At 39.0% G+C, this 18,888-nt stretch overlaps 1 protein-coding gene across 2 annotated transcripts in view; it reads left to right on the top strand.

Moving 5' to 3' along the window:
- DGCR2 (DiGeorge syndrome critical region gene 2) overlaps positions 1 to 18,888 on the top strand; it is a 50,005-nt gene that overhangs the window by 10,922 nt on the left and 20,195 nt on the right. Inside the window, exons 2-3 of one of the 2 annotated variants that reach the window (XM_010581603.1) lie at positions 5,275 to 5,307; positions 10,141 to 10,263. In XM_010581603.1, the coding sequence (XP_010579905.1) occupies positions 5,275 to 5,307; positions 10,141 to 10,263 (156 nt within the window). The remainder of the gene's footprint in view (positions 1 to 5,274; positions 5,308 to 10,140; positions 10,264 to 18,888) is intronic. The other variant, XM_010581604.1, reaches the window with a different exon arrangement.

Genomic DNA, 18,888 nt, shown 5'->3' with positions numbered 1-18,888 from the left:
TCTGAAGTCCTGAAGAAGGTTGTTGATAGAGGAACTGTAGGCGTTAATTTTGAGCCACATTAAAGGGTTCTTGAGTACCCGTGGCTTTGGTTTTGTTTGTACTGAGTGCTCTTTGTGACAGTGCTGTATTTTGCTTTTCCCTTCTGCCTATTTACTTACTATGATAATATAACAGTTTCTTAGGGGGGAAAAAATGCAAGCCTGTTGCTTAGCTGGTATCCTCACTGCTATGAAAATAAACTATTTTTCGGTCTGGAATGGTGCATTGCCTAATTCACAGCATTTTTTCAGCTCAGTTCAAGGAGCAAGGTTTTTTTTCTGTTTGGTTTTAGCAGTACTGGGGAATTGGGAAATACATCTTTTCTGTTTTGGTCTTAGAAATAAGTGTCCACATTCACAAAGCACAAAGCCTGTATTTTCTACGTCTTGGGAAATCATAGCCAGGGTCCCCATTCAAGAAGCTCTGATGTTGTTGCTTTGGCTGAATGCCGGGTCTCATGTGCTGCCATAGCTTTTTGTTGTTGTTTTGATTTTTCTTTTTTTATCCTTAATGGCATTGAGTCTGCCCTCCAGACAAAGAGCAGACAATGAATTGCAGTGAATGACACTTGTGAGCAGGGAGAAACTGGGTCAGTTCCAAGCTCGTGCAGCGTGTAGGTATAATATTAATATGAGGGGGGTGAGGGGAAGGAGGCTGCTACTCTTCCTTACCATGCTGTAAAAATCTCTTGATGGATGTTAGGGTCATCTAGCATAACTTACTATGACAGAACACCGAGTAATACAGAATGTTCATTAGAGTTATTCATTAAGGATTTACAGTTTTCAGCTGGAGTGCTGTCACAATTTTAATTACTTCATGAAACTGCATGCTGAGGTCATGCAGAAAATGCCAATGCTTCTAACATGTATTACTTATTTTTGGAACTGATGTGTTCCTACTAAATGGGATTATAACTTCAGAATCTCTAATTTTCAGGAGCTGGAATTAAATTTGAGAATAGGTGTTTGGCTGTGCGCATAGCACGGCACCCTTTTATTTTCCTGGGCTCTCTGCTATGTGCCGTTGTGCTTTCCTACCCTCCTGCACATACTCAGGCCATGATGAACCAAAGCTACATGACCTAAGGATCATGCTTAGGCACGTTTTCAGTAGCATAGATGAACATCTGAACATTGTATCTTCTGTGGAACTGAACATGAAAATGGAGCACTCTGTTCTTCTATAGCTTTTTAATTCTTATGTATGTTTTTAATTATTCTATAGGCTTTTAATTTGAAAAACAGTCAACAGAACCTATTTTATTGAGAAACTTTAATAAACTTCATCTATGGATTGGATAACTGTCTGGTGTCAAATTGAGCTTCACAAATAGTTTTCTTCTATGAAAATAAGGTGGTGTTATCATAGTCTGTTTTTCTCTGACTGTGGCTTTGTTATAAAGTACTCTATGTACTCACGCTGCTACACTGAATGCAATGATGGGTGGGGTGAGGATAAATTTGAAAACATGTAATGGAAGCAAGGTTCACCAAGTGACATAAGGAAATCTGTTGGGAGGTGAATGGATAGTCAGTGCTTCTCCGAGATCTGGAGCTGAGGGGAAATACCATTTAGGTATGGCTTCACTTGCCTGAGAGTAGAGCCTTCGCGTGGGATTGGTGATACCTCAAAGACAAGTTAAAAACAAGAAAACCTGTTCAAAGACAGTGTCAGAATATCCTCAAATGTGGTTTGTAGTCAGCTTCTCTGTCACTGAAAACTGTTCAGCAACTGACTTCTGGCCACCACGAGCAGAGGCCGGGCAGGACTGCCATGCTCTTTACAAGCTGGCAGATTTTCAGGAGTTTTGTGTGAGAGACGGTACCTGCTCCAGTGAACTTCGCCTGTGGACTTGAGAGAAGTCCAAGTTATGAAAACTGCTTTTCAAGTGCAGAGGACTAGCGTAAGAACAGTTTTGCCACATATCTGCTGAGGATTAAATGAAGAAAACCACTGTGGTATTGCTGTATTGGGAATATTAAGAATATTTTAAAATTTCTGTTACTTCAGTAAATACCAGTCTAGAGAAACACTGGTTGTGTTATGCTTCCTCTTGAGCATAAATATTAGATATGGAGCTGTATGTGTTTTTGTGATGATGATGGGTGTGGTGTTCCTTTTGTTGTTGTTTTGTTTCTGATACTTGTTTGCAGGCATTTGTTGAGCACTGGTGTTGAGCAAAATCTCCAGGAGCTAAGGACTTAGGGGTTTAGGCTTTTTGCTGAAGATGCTGAAATCTGATCGTGCTCGTACAGTTTAGCATGTGTCAGGTTATATAGAAACTGTGATATAAGAAAAAAGCAATTTTCAATTTTAGTGAACTTATTCTTAAATATGTTAAAATATGAAACAATAGTGCAACATGTAGGTACAGGTCTTAAGTATGTAGGTTTAGTATTATAAGACCGACCTGTTGGACAAGTTAAAATCTGAATAAGAAGAGTTACTGGCCTAAACGCTCGTAGTTAGAGTTTTTGTTAATGCTTAATCAGCTTTTGATAGCTGTAATTGCCTCTTGAAATCTGTACAGAGTATTCTCCTACAGGTTGGTTCATCTGGTTTGGGACAATGAGTGACTTACACTGAGAAAGCAGGAAGTATTTTTGTCTTTTGTTTTCCTTCAGTCTGTAAATAAAAATGGTGCCAGAGGATCTACCAGATCCAACCTTGAGAAATGTGACCAAAATAAGCAAGATACACGAGGTACACACAAAACTTCCATTGTTCGTTAAAAGCTTACGTACAAAACCAAACCACGTACTTTGAGCTTATCTTTTCCAATACATACATTTCAGAGTAATATCTTATAATTGAAAAAACATTAAATGCTGGGTTTGTACGTTTAATCAAATTTCAATTTCCATACAAATGAAGCTCAGCAGACAAGAACAAACAATTAGTGTAGCAAATGAAAAGTGCCATTTCTTTGTATTAAAAACTGAAATAGATTCAAATCTATATTTGCTATGTAAACACTGAAATCTAACATGCATCCGTAGTCTTAGCTACCAAAGGAATATCTTAATGTATCAGACTTTACTGACTGGTGAATCTCTTAATAAAGAGAAATTAAGTCATTGCAACTAGAAGAACCCAAACTTTCATAATCAGTGATTGCAGTCGCTGAGTTTAATCTCTGTATCAAAGCACTCTCCTGAATTGAGACTTATTATTTTGGAGGCTTTAGTTTAGGGCTCTGGCTTCTCATCTGAACCTCTTAAATTGTCAATTACCAAGACATCAAGGTGTTTGTACTGCTAGTGGTTTATATATCAGAGTTAGGAACATGTGGTTTGTAAGGGGAATCTTCTGTCTGTCAGGGATACACTTCTGCTTTAGGAGAGATTTGGCTTTCTAGTGTTCCTTTTTCCACTGGCTCCTGTAATGGTAGACTTCAGTGTCTTTAACATGTAAGGTTGAAATTTAGTTTTTGAAAACTTTGATGTGTTCACCTAATGCGTTACAGGAGATATTTATTATGTACCCGAGGCAAGGCCTGTGGCATTTTTGTTGGATGTAGCTTTTTTCAGGCTGATTTCCTTTTATATCTCTGTCTTGAATTGAAGGAGGATAAATAATCCTGTGAAGACAGTATCAAAGCATTCTCATTTACCCACCAGCTTATCTTTGCAGAAGTGTTTTGATGAGTAAATAGCACTTGTATACTACAAGGGTGTTTTTTTGAGGTCCATGGGCAGTTGGCTTCTGTTACTTGGCGGAAATTTTTACTGCTTGCTGGTTTTTGATCATTTCTGAGAGCTATTTCCACCCCTGCTGCTTCTCTTACCCCTGTGGTGGTGTGACCTGGTACAGCTTTTTGTGGGTCAGAGCCGTGACTTCGGTCAGTAAGCAAGCTTTTCTTATGGTATGGAGGTGAAGGTCCCAGCTCTGTTCACAGGGCAGTTCTGGTAGCACAGGGTTGAAACTAGCTGTTCTGCCTCTGGGGAGATGTGTGTAATCCTAGCATATCAGAAAATGTCTTCTATTAGAGCTAATATTTAAAAAAATAAAACACATCTAGCTTCATTGGTAGGCAACTATTACGAGGCCCCAATTCCACGTTAATTGATACTGGATCTCTACAACTGTATTTCTGCTGAATTAGTTGGAGCATGCGATCTTTCTGGTTGCAGGGGACAAACCATATTTGGTCTGACTTAATGTAGACAGACAATAGCTTAATTTGATCTGAAGCTTGTGGGTTTGAAGCCAACTGATCAAATACATTCAGGAAACTGAACTAGCAAGGTGAACTTGGATTGAATCAACACTTTGTCTCATGTGCCTATTACAGTCTTGGCTTGATATTGGAAGCTCTAAAATGAGATTGACTGTTGAAAAGTAGTCTCAGATACTCAGGATATAGATCTTCCCTGCCTTTCAAATAAAACAATTACTTTGAGTAACTAATTATCCCTTATCTTTTGAATAAGAAAGAAGAAGATGAATAAGAAATTAGTTCCAGTTTAAATGCAAGCAGGAGGTGTCCTAGTCCATGAAAGACTTAAAATGAAGCCGAAAATGCAGGTTGCAGGTAGTGTAATGCCCAGGACAGCACACTGACCAAGTGTGCATCTGCAGCGGGAAGGATGCACTGTGGCTTCCCAGCGCTCAGGCTCCAGAAGGAAAACATTCTCAATTACATGGAAAGATTATATGAGATGATTAAACCTGAAAGGGCTTTCTGGATTGTTTTGTAATGGCAAAAAGGTGTTTGTTTTATGAAATGTGAAGCTGGCTGGAAATAAAAGCGGGGGTGTGTGTGTGCATTTTATTCATCTGTCATGAAGTCCTTGCTGTGGATAATGCTTCTTGTAAATGTCTATTTTGAGTACTTAGCAGAAAATCTGGAAATTAGTGTGCTGTAAAGGAAATTTAAAAAGCTAGTTGAGCCCTATGTTGAAATATGTGATGAGTGCTGTGAAACACCTGGTGTTCAACATGTAATTGGGAAAATCTTTAGAACAAAAGCTTTCTGTAAGAGTGTAAGCAACCACCTTGAAAACTTAGTTTTTTCCTTGTATGAAACCTAGATTTCTCTATTAGTCAAAAATCTTGTCTGTTTTATCACTGACTAACTTAGAAAAATATTTGGCAGCTCAAGAAGATGAAGACTTCTTGTTTATATGGCACTGTTTAAATTTATTTATAATCTTGCCTGTTATTTCTGGTGTTTGATTAATTAAGTTTCCAACTGTTTTGTAAGTTTTCTTTTAAATTTCAAATTACAGGTCCGCGACTAGCTTTGGCAAGACTTCTTTCAGGTGAGTGACTTGTGGGCAGGTTATATTACCAATTTGTTGGGACACATTATTAGGTATTGGGTTTTTTAGCCTTCACTTGCCAGTAAGTTTTATCTTGGGTTCTGTACTAAGCCTGTAGAACTGATACATGGTCTGAACTTGATTTCAGTTTTTCACCTCCTCTTTTTATATAAAGGTAAGGAGTTTCTTGCTCCCTCAGGCCAATTTGTGGCTCTTAATAAACTGTTGGTAGAGAGAATGGGTGAAGGGTTACCAGAGAATACATTATTATTAATTGTTGATCTTTCTGAAAGACAAATATTTGTTCAGGTAGGGGTGTGCTGGTGAACCAGCAGGTTGCTTGGGTTTTGGCGAAGAAGCAGTGGTGGTGTGTGAAAGTGTGCAAGTGCAGTCAGGACGGCTGACTTCTGCTCATAGGCTCATCTTCTCTGTAGCCTTTGGCAAGCTATGTAATTTTTCTGAACTTCGTTGTAACCACTGGCAGAAGGATGTGGTGGTTGGCAAGATTGTTGAGGGTTAATGTTGTAGAAGTGCTTTGAGACAGTAAAGTGAAGAGATTGTATAATGACACCTCGCTGCTTTAAGTGTTTTCATGTTCTCGCACTGCTTGAACTTCGTGATGTTTTCTAAGTTTATACTATGTATAGTGCAAAAACTACAATCACTATTTCCAGTGTTCTACTTGCCTCCCTTCTTCCCAGAAAATGCCAGATGAATTTAATTGCTCTAAAAGGAAATTTTAGTGTACTAAATTTTGTGCTGTAGCATAGCAAAGACTGCATCTGATCCTTAGAAGAAAAAGAAGCCTTTTATGTTAGAATTTCATATGTGAATCATAATACCGCTGATGTGACTTGTCACATCATACATGAACGCTGGAGGTGGTTGCATTTCCATTTTTTCCACTTCTAGGCAGTTGTTGATGCTGTTAGCTAATGTTGTATTGGTGCCTCTGCTGCAACAGCTGCTTGCTTGTAGCTGAACTTGTGCCATTACATATTTTCTAACAATTTTGAAAATACAACATGTTTCTGCTTTAACAGCTGGTGGAAAAACGTGTTTTTAGTGCTTCTAGGTGGTGAAGTTTAAGATACTTTCTTTCTTCCTCATCCTTTCTTGTGGTGAGTTTACCATCAAGTGCTATGAACAGTGCGGGATATCTGGCTTTGGGTACAGAAGTGGGACTGGTATTTTTGAAACTTTGCTATTCTTCTGAAGAACTGGAAATCTTGTATGGGTGAAGAGACAGTTTTTATTTAGCATGCTCCTAGAAAGTAAGAAGTTTGAGTGTGTGTTAAGTACTTACATGTCGGGAAAGATGGATGGTTCCTTTGTGTTGTACAGTTGTTTGCTAGTGCTCATATGTCTCCATGAATCCTGTTCTGCTGCTGGCAGCATGACTTGCCTTTTCTGCGGTAAGGAGATAGGCTTGAAATGTTTTCATTTTTCTGCTGTTTTGACTTAAAATAGGCTACTGAAATGAAATGCCTGATTGGGTTTTGGAGACTAGCATGTGTCCTGTGCATCCTTGCCTCTCCCAAATTTCTCTGCTCCTTGGCTGAGTTATCTCACAGGTTCATTATAGGCCTCCATCTGTATTTATGTATGTATTTTGCCTCTGAAGGCAGCTGCCCTGGCCAGCTGACGTGCTCTGCTGTGGGAGTCTCGACCCCGGCGCGCAGGGCTGAGTGGGGCGCAGGGGGCCGAGGGGATGGTGTCGGCGGGCGGCCCTTGTGCTCGGCTGGGTGCTGCGGGGCCGGGCTGAGCTGCTGAGCTGCCCACCCGCTGCTCCGTCTTGTCCGGATGACAGCCCGCTGGTGTGCATCTGGTGGGGCCTTCGTGGAAGTCCGTTTCCGAAAGAACCAGTCTTAAGCATCCGTCCTCAAGGAGGCCATTGGGTGTGTTCAAACCCACCCTGAGCACAAGTGAGAGAGGTGGTTAGATTTTCTCAGATGATTGCATCTGGTTTCTCTTTGTGCTAAACTGCAATAGGCAGCACGTAGAGGCAAAACAATTCAGATTAAACTCTTCCAGAAACTGCATAATGATTTAGGTAGTTCAGTAATGCATGGGGATATGGGCTCTGGGCTAGGATGGCTCAGGAGGTGTAACTGATAGTGTTTGCAGAATATGGAGAATTTCATTTCACAGTATTTCTTCTAGTGTCACTTTTTTCCCCTCTGCAGTAGAATTCATAGCAGTTCCTATTCCTTGGTCTGAAATAATTAGTGCATCTGACATAGCATGGTTTCCATTGGGAACAATTATTCAGCTGGTTTGAGTGGTGTTTTAATAGAAATGTTTTGTACTCTTCCATGTATCCACATTCTTCAGAGAGGAGTGTCTGTAATGCAGGAAGTAATGACATTACGGCATGTAAGTGGCATTTTTTTAATGCCCATAATATTGGGATGGAGTCATCCTTTTATCTGAACCAGTCATATATAATTGTACATAAAATAGTAATAACATGTATGAAATTGTAGAGATACAAAAGTATTCTTTACTGTTTTTCCCATGTGCACGTTGGCTTGTAGTGCTTTGCTGGTGGATGCTGCCTGCGAAACCAGAAGGCTGCAGAATAGCTTTCTTCACAGGGTGTGTGCATGACTTCCGTTAAAATCAAGCAGTAAAAAAAATTAAGAGTTCATTTAAAGTATTGAATTTTGAACTGAATTCTGCCATAGCTGTGGGTGGATGCAATGGAAGCCTAGAGCTGGGCTGAGGATAGTCTTTCATGTGTTAAAATACCTAACACAGGCTCTAGTGTAAATACCATACTTGAAACTGCGATAGTAGAACTTTCTAAGAAATGTTCCACTGCGTGCTGACATTGCGCAAAAGGGGTGAAAGAAGCTGCGATGATTTACTGAAGAGTTGATGCTTTTCTGTGAACTTGAAATTTGAATTGTTTTAATTTCGGCTTGAGGTTTTGTGTGTGTTTGGGGTTTTTTTTTTCTCCCCCTAACTTAAAGATAGATTTTTAATTTTTTCTCTTGCAACATTGGGCAAGTGAAGCTTAAGCTTTTATTCCCCTAGTCAGGGGGAATAAAAGGTTTTATTTGCCCTTTCCCTCTTTGGGCTAAATAAATTCATTTTTTTGTTCAGGAGTGGGTGGGGGGATCATTATGACCTAAGCTGGTAAGTTGTTGGTTTTGGGTGTTTTTTGGTTTGTTTGTTTGTTTTTTACAGTTCCCCTGTGCTCATTCACTGTTAGCCGTTTGGACTGAGTAAAACTCTAAATGGGTGAGAACACTGTTGTCTTGCTGTAAGGTCTGTTGTTGCTGTCAGTAGTCCGGCAGGTCTGTGTGAGTTCTTAGCCATTTTGTGACCTGAATGTTTGCTCTGAGTAGGTGGTTGCTAAGAGGATGAGCCCGCTTTTATTCTTCCAGAAGAGCAGGTCTGTGCGTTGAAGAGAAACCAGTACTAGGAGTGGATTTTAGTCTAGCATCGAATTAGAAGCCTGTTATCAATATCCTATACTAATTACTAGGTGTACGGGGACAGCTTTTATTGAGAGTGCATGATGACTGTTTTTTTTTATGCCTGGTCATGTTGTCTGAATGCTTAAATGTGACCTCTGTCTTGACTTAGTTTAGACTTGTCTTTCAAGAAGGGAACAACTGCAATTACAGCTCTTTTCTTACGTTGTAAACTGTGGATGAGAGAATACATACATGTATTTTAAATTATTTTTTAGAGATTTCTCCCTGCAAAACAGTTACCTACTTGATTCTTTCAAAATCAGGGATGAGTGTGTTTTACTTTTAAAACACCTTTTTTTTTTTTTTTTTTTTTTTTTTTGTTAATAAAAAGGTGCTCATTCTCCAGACATAGCTGACCTGGGATTATTGTAGCTTGCTGAGAGGAAAACATGCTAAATTGTTCAAAAACATTGGTTGGAAAATTGACAACCACCATCCAGAAGAAGGGTGGACGGTGATGGTCTGGTGCGAAAGTGACCCTATGGATGCTAATGGTGACTTGCAGACCTGCCATCTGTAAACAAGCTTAGAATTGTTCACTTGTGTAGACAGATTCCCCCTCCCTCCATGTTTTGAGGGACAAAAAATGAAGCTGAATTATTAGGTTCTGGCATTTGATAGATGGAGTTGATATTAAAAAGCTTTGAAAAACATTGTACTTCTTATAATGCTAATTAGGTCTGACAGTATAATGATGGCAAGTAGGCAGTACTCTTGCAGAAGCAGGAACTACATGTTTGCAGATATTGACAGCTTCTTGTAAAGGATGTGTCCATATAGAGAAATTCTACCAAAGAGCTTAAGCTAGCAGGTGAAAACAGGCTTATGGATATAGAAACTGTTTTATAAATAGTTCTGTGAAATGGCTCTAAATCAGACTGGACATTCGCGCAAGTCTGGCGGGTTCTGGCGTACGTAGTGATTGGAATGGAAATAGGATTCTGAATTTATTGTGTAATCTAGCACTTAACTACCATAGCATATTTTTGTTGAACTTTGGTTCTGAGAAAAGTGAACAAGTAGTCCTCGGTGCCCCACAAGAAGTAGATGGGTAACACTGTGGTGATAGATGCTCACATGGTATTTTTATTGGGAAGGTTTTGCTGCAGATGTCTGAGAGAATTACTGCCCAAACACTGGAAGCCATCCCTCCTGTCTATTAAAACCACAAATATGCAGGTTAAAACATGGAAGTGATCTGAAACGAAGCATTTTTTAACAAGCTGAGCTATCCAGAGGTTTTGTCCATTATGCTTCAGTGATATGTTACGCGACAGGTGATTAATATATGTGTAGACTTGCAAGAATAAATAACACTTCAAAGCACAACTTTCCTCTCCTTTCCTAGAGCTCCGCTGCACCCCAGGACACTTTGCATGTCTGAGTGGTACCATCCAGTGCATCCCTTCCAACTGGCAGTGTGATGGATGGCCCACCTGTGAGGACGAGAGTGATGAGGTTGACTGTCCAGGTAAGTAAAGCTGAGAAGACTGCTCAGCCCAGTGTCAGCTTCTTTTGCAGCAGTACTTTGACTCTTTAAGATTGCTTGCTTATTTTTATTTGAAAGTGAAGATTGTTAATAATGGGTACAGTTCTACCAAACAAACTTTGAGTTAGCTTCTCTTCATTTTGTGCAACTAATGCTACAAACAGTTTTTTGCTTGTCTGAATTATCCTTCTGTTCTTCCAGTCTCAGTAGGTGTCCTGGAGATGAGAAGAGTTTGGAGTCTGAAAAGAGACTTCCATGACAAGGAAGAACTCATGTTGCAATTAAACCAAAATGACACATAGGCTTGTGGTTAAATTCAGAATTGCTGTTTTGGTTGTATATCACTCACTGTGCTGGGTGACGTTGTTGGACTTAGGTAGAGCGCTTGGTTTATTGCTCCCTGTTCTGATTATGCTTCTTGTTCTTAAGTGGAGAACTTAGTTTTGCCAAACAAGCTGGTGTATTTACTCTTCATAAATTTGTGTGATAGGCTCCTGAAAGCCTATCAATCACCAGCAGTGGTTCTCTGCTAAAGCTACTGGATACTGAGCTGTCTTTAAAAACAAGCAAACAAAATTTTTTGATTGTGAATCAAAATATATAATCATGTATAATCATGATTTTGAACACTTTCATTTGTTCTTCACAAACAGGCCAGTGTAACTCTTTTTCTGTGTGTCTTAAAAGTGAATGGACCTGTAATTTTTTTTTCTAAGAACAATGAAGCAGGAATATGAAAGCATGAATTTAACTGTGTCATAATTCAAAACTTTTATCTCTACAGTGTGACTAAATTACATTCAAAAACTGTTTTAAGAAGTTCTTTGCCGCTAAACTACTTGAATCTCTCTCTCTGCTTGGGAGAGAGTCACATGAACTTTTGCAGCATTGTCATCACAGCATTCAGTCTGTCATCATTTTGAGTTTTGAGCTATTTTAGAGAGGTGCTACAAAATAGTAGCATTGGTATTTTACAGCAACAAGCTCTTCTAAATATTCCTATTTTTCTAGTGGGATTAGAGAAGTAAATCTAACACTCAAGCTTTGAAACTATGCTATAGTTAGTCATCTCCCCAGTGTGTGCTACACACAAATAATTAAAAGAATGTGTTCAGTGTTCTTTTCTAAAAAGCTTTTGGCTAGTGTTTGTGACTGTATATATTTGCAGCACGGGGGAAAAAAACTGTTGGTAGTTTCTTCTGACATTAAAAATTGAGCTGTCTCATTGATGCTTTGTTTAAGGATATTCTTTACGATGTGGATGTCCTGAAGAAAGATGCTTTTACAGTTGTGCTGTTATTCTTCCTCCTTTTTAGCTAACTTTAGCCAAATGTGAAAAACTAGACCTAATAAAATTCTGGAGGTTAATGGAAGTCAATGGCTAGAGGAAAGCAGAGTCATATCAATGTTTGGATTTACTCCAAAAGCATTGAAGGCTTCATTTGTGGGAATATTGGAACACCCACATTAGTAGAAAACAGTATTTTTATCTTCTCTTGTTGCCTAGTGTATTAGTTGGCAATTTAAGTTGTTGCATGGAGGATGCAACAGGATGATATTGACTCAAGGAGTGGAGTTACATAGAATATTTGGTATATGGCTAGGAAGAGGATTTTATGAAAACAAAATTTCTCAGTAGATAGGCTCTGCTTTTGTGTTTGGGGTGTAGGTCTCACTGGACTGTCTGGCCTGACATGGTGAGAAGAACTTTAAGTTAAATGAAAGAAGACGTGTGGGAGAGACTTGATTCATCACCATGTCTGTACGCAGGAAGAGGAGAATAACATACATAAAGAATATTAGAGGGGAAAATGATGGACAGCATAGAGAAGGAAAGTATTCCACTTGATGAGAAGAGTAATTGGATAAGTAATTGGTGAAAAGGCTGTGCTCAGTAAAAGAGCCAGAAAGCTGGGTGTGGCGTTTATGAAAGAACTGAGATACTTGCACAGTAATGCAAAGAGCGTAGCCAGCAAACCAGAGGAACAAGAACTACTGGTGTAAGATGTAAAAACTCTATTATGCCTGTAACAAAAAATTGGTGGGATAGCGTTGTGACCCGAAATGGGTGTTGAAGGGCTTGTGTTATTTATTTAGAACTGTCAAGAATAAGGACAGGTTGGTGTGCTGGTGTGCATGTGAATGATGTGCTGGAGTATAAAAAGGAATAGCATGAATGAAAGTAAATCCGAGGCCAGAATAGGTTTGGAAGAGTATGGTTTTCTTACGTTGGGGAAAGCAATACATATGTGACCAGTCATAGGAGATACTAAGTCCTGGGACATTGACTGGGGAGCTAATGCTACTAATAATAGCACCTAGTCATACTCAGGAGTGATAACTTTCTTCTTTGGCCACTGAATTAATAAGAAGTGATGTAGCTTTAAATTTAGAAGATACTTTTAGATTTAGATGAGCAATTGCAAGATGATTCAGCTAAATTTAAATACTTTTTAATTAAGGTTCTTAATTTCAATAAAGACAACTGAATACTAAAAGAACTAGTTAGTGAAGCCACCTGGACTTGTGAAACTTGGAGAATTAAAATATCTTTAAATTAAAAGGTATGAAATCCTTCTGAAGCATGAAAAGAAAGCTTGCGAGAAAGGGCTCAATCTGGTTGGGAAGCTTGTTACTTTTCAGCCTTTGAGCTACTAATGGCACACTCCAACGTGAGCAAGTTGGAAAAAAGATCAATGGCAGCGAATTAGGGTTTTGTGGTGGTGTTGAAGGTGTGTTTCGATGAATACTTAGTCATGTTGGTATTTTCCAGGGTTTAATACAAAGCCATTGTAAGTTTTTTGGCACTGTTGGTTTAGTTCACTTTTTTTAGGCCTGATTTCATTCACGTTAGTAACAAAGCTCCTATTAAAATAAGAGGATCATTAATTAATAAATTTGTTTGGTAATTGTGTGTTGTCTGAAGTACAAGAAACACCGCAAACCCTAAGACTTTTTTGTTAGAATAATTTCTTCTGGCATTTTTTTCAGAACACAATTAAGCAAGACATTAATTCATTGACAATCTGAATAAGTGTATGAAATGGCTACTTTTGCTAGACCATATGTTTCTCTGAAGATAGTCATCATAGCTGTTTTTATTCTTACTGTCTCTTTTCAGAATGACTATTTTCCTTTAAAACATGGAATTCCTTTCAGTCCCGAACCTGCAATGTGTAAAGTGCTATTCCTCCTGCCCTCCCCACTAGGCATGCAAATGTTAGTGGAATCTGCAGCAGTGATTACCCTCAGTTCATCTCACTAGTAGACTAAAACTGTTGGCTGCTTACTTTTGTGAGCATACTAAAAATTGCTGGGAGGGTTTATGTAGAATGTACCTGCAACTGTCTTGTACTTAAGCAGTGGAGACTCATGAAATTTGTGTATTGTTCCGTATCGACACTAATTGATCCTAAAAATAGTTTATCCCAAAGCGGTGTATTCTGTGAAATGGTAGAATCAGGCATTAATATCTTAAACAGGGACTTTTACAAATGGGAATTTATTATTTCTACTCACTTCCTCTTACATTTCTATACAAGTAATCAAAGTAGTAACATAACTTTTCCACCTTTATGAAAGTTCTGTATTTAAACCCATAAGAAGGAAGGACTCTGCAGTTTACCTTTTACTGCTCATTGGACTTCCAGATTTGCTTCTAGCAGAATATCAGATCAGTTTCTCCAGATACCCTACCTTCTTTGCAGGCCTTCTGGTCAAAACTAATTTTCAGCAGTATGAGTGGAGCGGGGTTTAGTATAGCTCTGACTGTTTACCTGTGTTTTTTTCCTGCGCTACAAGCTTGATGTTTGTTTCTGTTATGTATGAACAGAGAATGGATGTCTTAAATTCCAGTGCCTTTCATAAATCCTATCCATACCAGTTTTTCAGCTTGCAATTATATTGGTGATCATTCTGTTTCCTTAATTCATTTATTTAAAAAAAAAAAATAGAGTTCTTCCCAGGAATAAGTGATCAGATTGTGCCATCAGCTGCCCTTGGGCTTCTCCTAGCATCTGAATTTGAAAACCTTCATCTTGCTCTGTAGTGCACATCCTTGCCTAATGCCACATTCTTCCTTTATAAGGTATTTCTTAGTACTGTTTTCTAGACCTGTTTGGTCGGAAACAGGAACACTGGAGAGTTTCAGCAAGCTGAATTCTTAGTTGTTCCCCCCGCCCCTCCCCGAGCCCACAATCAGCACTAGACAGCTGGCCATCCTGCTGGTGGTGGTGGTCCTGGGGCAGCAGTTGCAAACAACGGCTAGCAGTAGTATGAGCTGCCCTGTAGTTCCATGGCAAACAGTACAATTTTACATGTTTTTGTTGAGATTGGGAGCCTAATTTCATGCAGAAACAATCTTGCTAAGAAGCTAACTGTAAATGCTGATCTTGAGCAATGTCATCTTGTATGCTGTTCTTAAGGTCTTCCCCAGATACCGTATCAGGAGGAAATGTGCAAGCTTGGAGGTCGCTGGCCCCAGCACATACACACTGTATCTATCATCTTTGAGTCTGCAAAGTTTCCTTTGTGGAGCCAGCTGAAGGTATGGCTGGTAACTGATAAAGAAGCAGCTGCAGCACACTGTTTTGCAGTGATCATAAACAGCTTTGTGTCTTGTTTTGCCAAGGATATTGTGTTTGGTTGAAGTGACTGTTGACATTTGTGCACTTTTCAGTACATCTCCTTCCTTAAAGCTAGGTAATAATGATAAAAACCTCTGATCATTTTCACACTTTTTCTGAGCCCTTGCTGAACTCCTATATGATGCATCCTTTTTACCCTACTTTGTGGTGTTTAAATTATAAACTCTTTACTGTCAGTCTGCTACTTTGAATAGTGCTCAGCACAGCAGGATGCTGTTCTTGGTTGGCATCTATTTCCTAGCATAATACAATTGATAACGCAAAGCGTGGAGCTGCTTGATCTGAGAAGAATCACTCCTCTCTGGGGACTCCTGAACTGTATTTCCAAGTCTTTAGGCACAAAACTGGATTTAATCCTGAACTTCGCTCACCTCTCAAATTACCAGATGCAATTAAAAGCTTTCTAAGCTTTTAGTAGGTAATATGCTGGACAGAAAATTTGAAGCTTAGGCGACAATGCAGCTTCATATGTAAATTTTGAGAATCTATGTGTTTAAACAGGAATAACTTGAATCTTGGAACAATAAGATAGGACAAGACCTGGTTGCTTCACAAACAGTTTAATTTTGACATAATTTGACATAGTACATCCATCCTTGTGAAGGGTTTGGCTTGAGTAACTTGTCATCTGTGACACAGTAACTCTGGAAACTAGTTCAACTGCCCAAAATCCAATATTCACCCCTTTATGAGTTCTGACCCTACAAGGACCTCTCTATATTACAGTCAGTGTCTTCTGTCTGCCCACCCTTTTTTTGGTGCAAAGCAGACCTTGGCATGTGTGGCAGATTGCAGTTTCTCTTCTAGCTCCTCCGAACACAGTTTTCCATTTGGCGTCATGTTTGTTCCCCCATGCAGTGCTGCTCGGCACGCGTACGCTCTAGCCTGTTCCCGTCTCGGCTGGTGCCAGGTCTCACTTTTGTGTGGTCTCAGCACCTCGGCTCGCGTTCCATTTGCACTACTTGGCTTTTTGCTTCCTTTTACTTGGTCTGACTGATGGAGGCACTGAGGGGGACGAAAAAGGAGCTTTCTGCTCTGCTTGCGTGCTCGGCTTCCCCTAATGAGACACCATGTGCAAAGGAAATGTTGCTGAGATCCTGTGGATAAATGCTGCAGAGTAATCTCCATAGATGTACTCAGAAGAGTATGGACAATGTAACTGAATTCCTCCCAGCCTCTATGAATAACAGACAAGCTCATATTTCTTGTAGACTTAAACTTGACTGCATTTGCCCCCTCTGTTTTTTCTGTGTCTCCAACAGGAACAGCAAAACTTGTACACATGGCACAAAGGTTTTTCTGTGAGTTAGCAAGTTTCTGTGTTTTGCTGGCTGCAGTGACAGCCCTTGTTCAACTAAAAGGTAGTTAGAAATGTAGCAAAATTTCTTCCCCTTTTAATTTCTTAATTTTTGTTCTGAACAATTGTTGAACTGTTCAGATTCAGATCTGAAAAAGTTTACCAATATAAAATGTAGCAGGAGCCATCCAGCATGGCAAACTTCCATTCTGAATTGGTAGCTTGAAGTTTTAAACAACTGAAAATAGTCACAGAATCATCAGTGTTGGGCAACTTTCTTGATGTATAGCACTATACTTAGACTGCAGTCATGCTAGAGTGAATTAGATAGCAACAGTAAATTGGAAAGAGTAGGGTGAATACTAATCATGACTTGATCCATTTGGAAACAGATTGGAGGATGCTTGTGTCTACCATGCTATAGTATTTGAGGGGAGAAAAAAAATTGTGCCCCATGAATTTTTCCTTGAACTCATTTTTCCCTTTTCCCCACCAACTAACAAGCAAGTTACATTTCTAGTATAATTATACGAAGTCAAAGGAAACAGAACTATGTGTCTTGGCTAGTAAAAATACTACTGTTGCTGTTATTGCTTGTGGTTGTAGTATCTAGAAGAATAAAGGTTTTGGAAAATAGCTGATCTTCCAAATTTGATAGCTTTCAGAATATTAAGTGTGCACATAAGCAATAAAAATGATGGCTTTTCCTTTCTGAAACACTCAAACATCGTTAGGATCTGACCGTCTGGCTTAGGTCGTTATCTTAAAGCTTAGTCCGTGGCACTGTTATTTTTAAAGATAAAAATATTTTTATAAAGAAAGCAAGAACGGCAAAGTAGATAGAAAATTCTTCTGCAGACTATTGAAAAAGTACACTAGAAAACCAGTCCAATTACACCTTTGCCACCAGAATCTGCAACAGCTTTTCATGGCAGTCAAGTGACTTAGAAGCTTGTTAGCATCTCTTTCTTTATTGCCCTGGAAAAACTTGTCATTGTTGCTGTTCTCGGAGACCGAAAATTCAGGTCAAATAGAAGCAATTTAATATTTGAAGAGCACCAGTTTATTAAGCAGCTGACAGTGTTGGGCTTGAAGGAGAAGTGACTTGTGGCTGCTTTCTGCCTCTTCAGTCCTGCCTGGTTTCAGTGGCGAGTCTGCTGACATGGGCAGATGCTGAGGAAGGAATGAGTGTCCTGCTTTCTGGGTGAGGACTGATTGAACTCACTTTGTGTGGGATCTGTGTAGCTGTTTTTCAAAGCATCTGGCATAAATTCTGTCAATTTAAGATGTTAGCCGAAGTAACCCTTTCTTAACCTCGCATGTTAAAACCTGTGAACTTCTGTTTTATTCTTGGGGGAGGTAAATTGTTAAGTCCTCGTGGGCGTTCTGTTTAGCCGTGGAGGGTCAGCCATATGGTGTTGCATCTGCTCTCACTTCTGAAAGGGAACTAATTCTTCATGCGTTTGGTTCTTACTGGTTCTTTGGGTTTAGTTGTTACCATTTAATGCCATGGGAAAATAGAGCTTTCCCGTGTTGAGCTCATTTCATCTTTGATGTAGCATTCTACATTAGTTAGTGTTATTTTTAAAGTCTTACTATAATTAAAGATTTGCTTTTTTAGTGTCTCAGTATTGCTCTGAAAATCATAGTGTAAATAATGTTACTGAACCATTAGGATTAAGAACAGTCAGATGCTAAAACTAAAAATAGATTAGCCTCTAAAGTAATAAAAAATAATCAGTGATCTTCATTGTCAAATTATTTTACCATTTTGTGTCCTTTGAAATGTATGCTAACTGAATTTTTTGGCACTAACTTCTTACCTGTGATAGATAGTGTATTCTAATATTGAATGGTGGAATTACTCCTTTATTCCTGTAAGGCCATGTGAGTGTATTATGCACAGCCATTTCTTAATGGGTGATCTCTATAGACATGTAATTCCTAGGATAACATGATAATTAAATATCCCTTGCTTATCCCATTAACCCAGGGCAAATTCAGTATGCTAGAGCCAGATGAATGCAAAGCTACTCTGCTGTTCCTGGGCTCCAGCTAGTGACTTTTTTGCTCATCAGTGCTAACATTTGTTCCAAGGAGTGCATTGTTTGATGGTGGATCTTCTGCAAGTCTTTGCCCCCACATAATACACTGAGCAGTCTCCAACTCTGGGTTTAAATTATGAAATTTCTGTGGACCTCTTGCTTTTTAAAGATAGTCTGAAAGGAGAAAGTTTTATTGACATAGTTTTGAATACATTTCAAACAGATGTAGTTAAACCCGTTGAAGAAGACTATGTAGCTCCTCTTTATTTGGTATCATGACTGGCTGACTTGGTTTAGCTAGGCTAAATAGAGCTAATCAGCTTTAAAAGAAAATAAGCTTATTTTTTATATAGAAATGAATGTCTACATAGCTCTCTGTGCTGGTTAAACTCTATAAACTTTAACAACATCTAGTAATATTAAATAACATACTAGTAGATATTTCTAATGTTTACATTCTTGGGTTCTTAATTTTTCTCTTTTTAAGGTTAATCTCTTGTCTCCAAATTAGTCTTTCTCGGTGCTCATCTCTGTCTTTCTCAAAAGTTTCTCCCCACCACCGTGCCAGCCTTCCTACTTAGGATCTTGCTAGTTTGGCTGGCTATGGCCCATCCTGCAT

The sequence above is a fragment of the Haliaeetus leucocephalus genome, unplaced genomic scaffold (assembly GCF_000737465.1).
Source record: "Haliaeetus leucocephalus isolate CR32 unplaced genomic scaffold, Haliaeetus_leucocephalus-4.0 Scaffold802, whole genome shotgun sequence".
Classification (NCBI taxonomy): Eukaryota; Metazoa; Chordata; class Aves; order Accipitriformes; family Accipitridae; genus Haliaeetus; species Haliaeetus leucocephalus.
The sequence above is the reverse complement of the archived record's forward strand: the minus strand, read 5'-3'. Positions and strand labels throughout refer to the sequence as shown.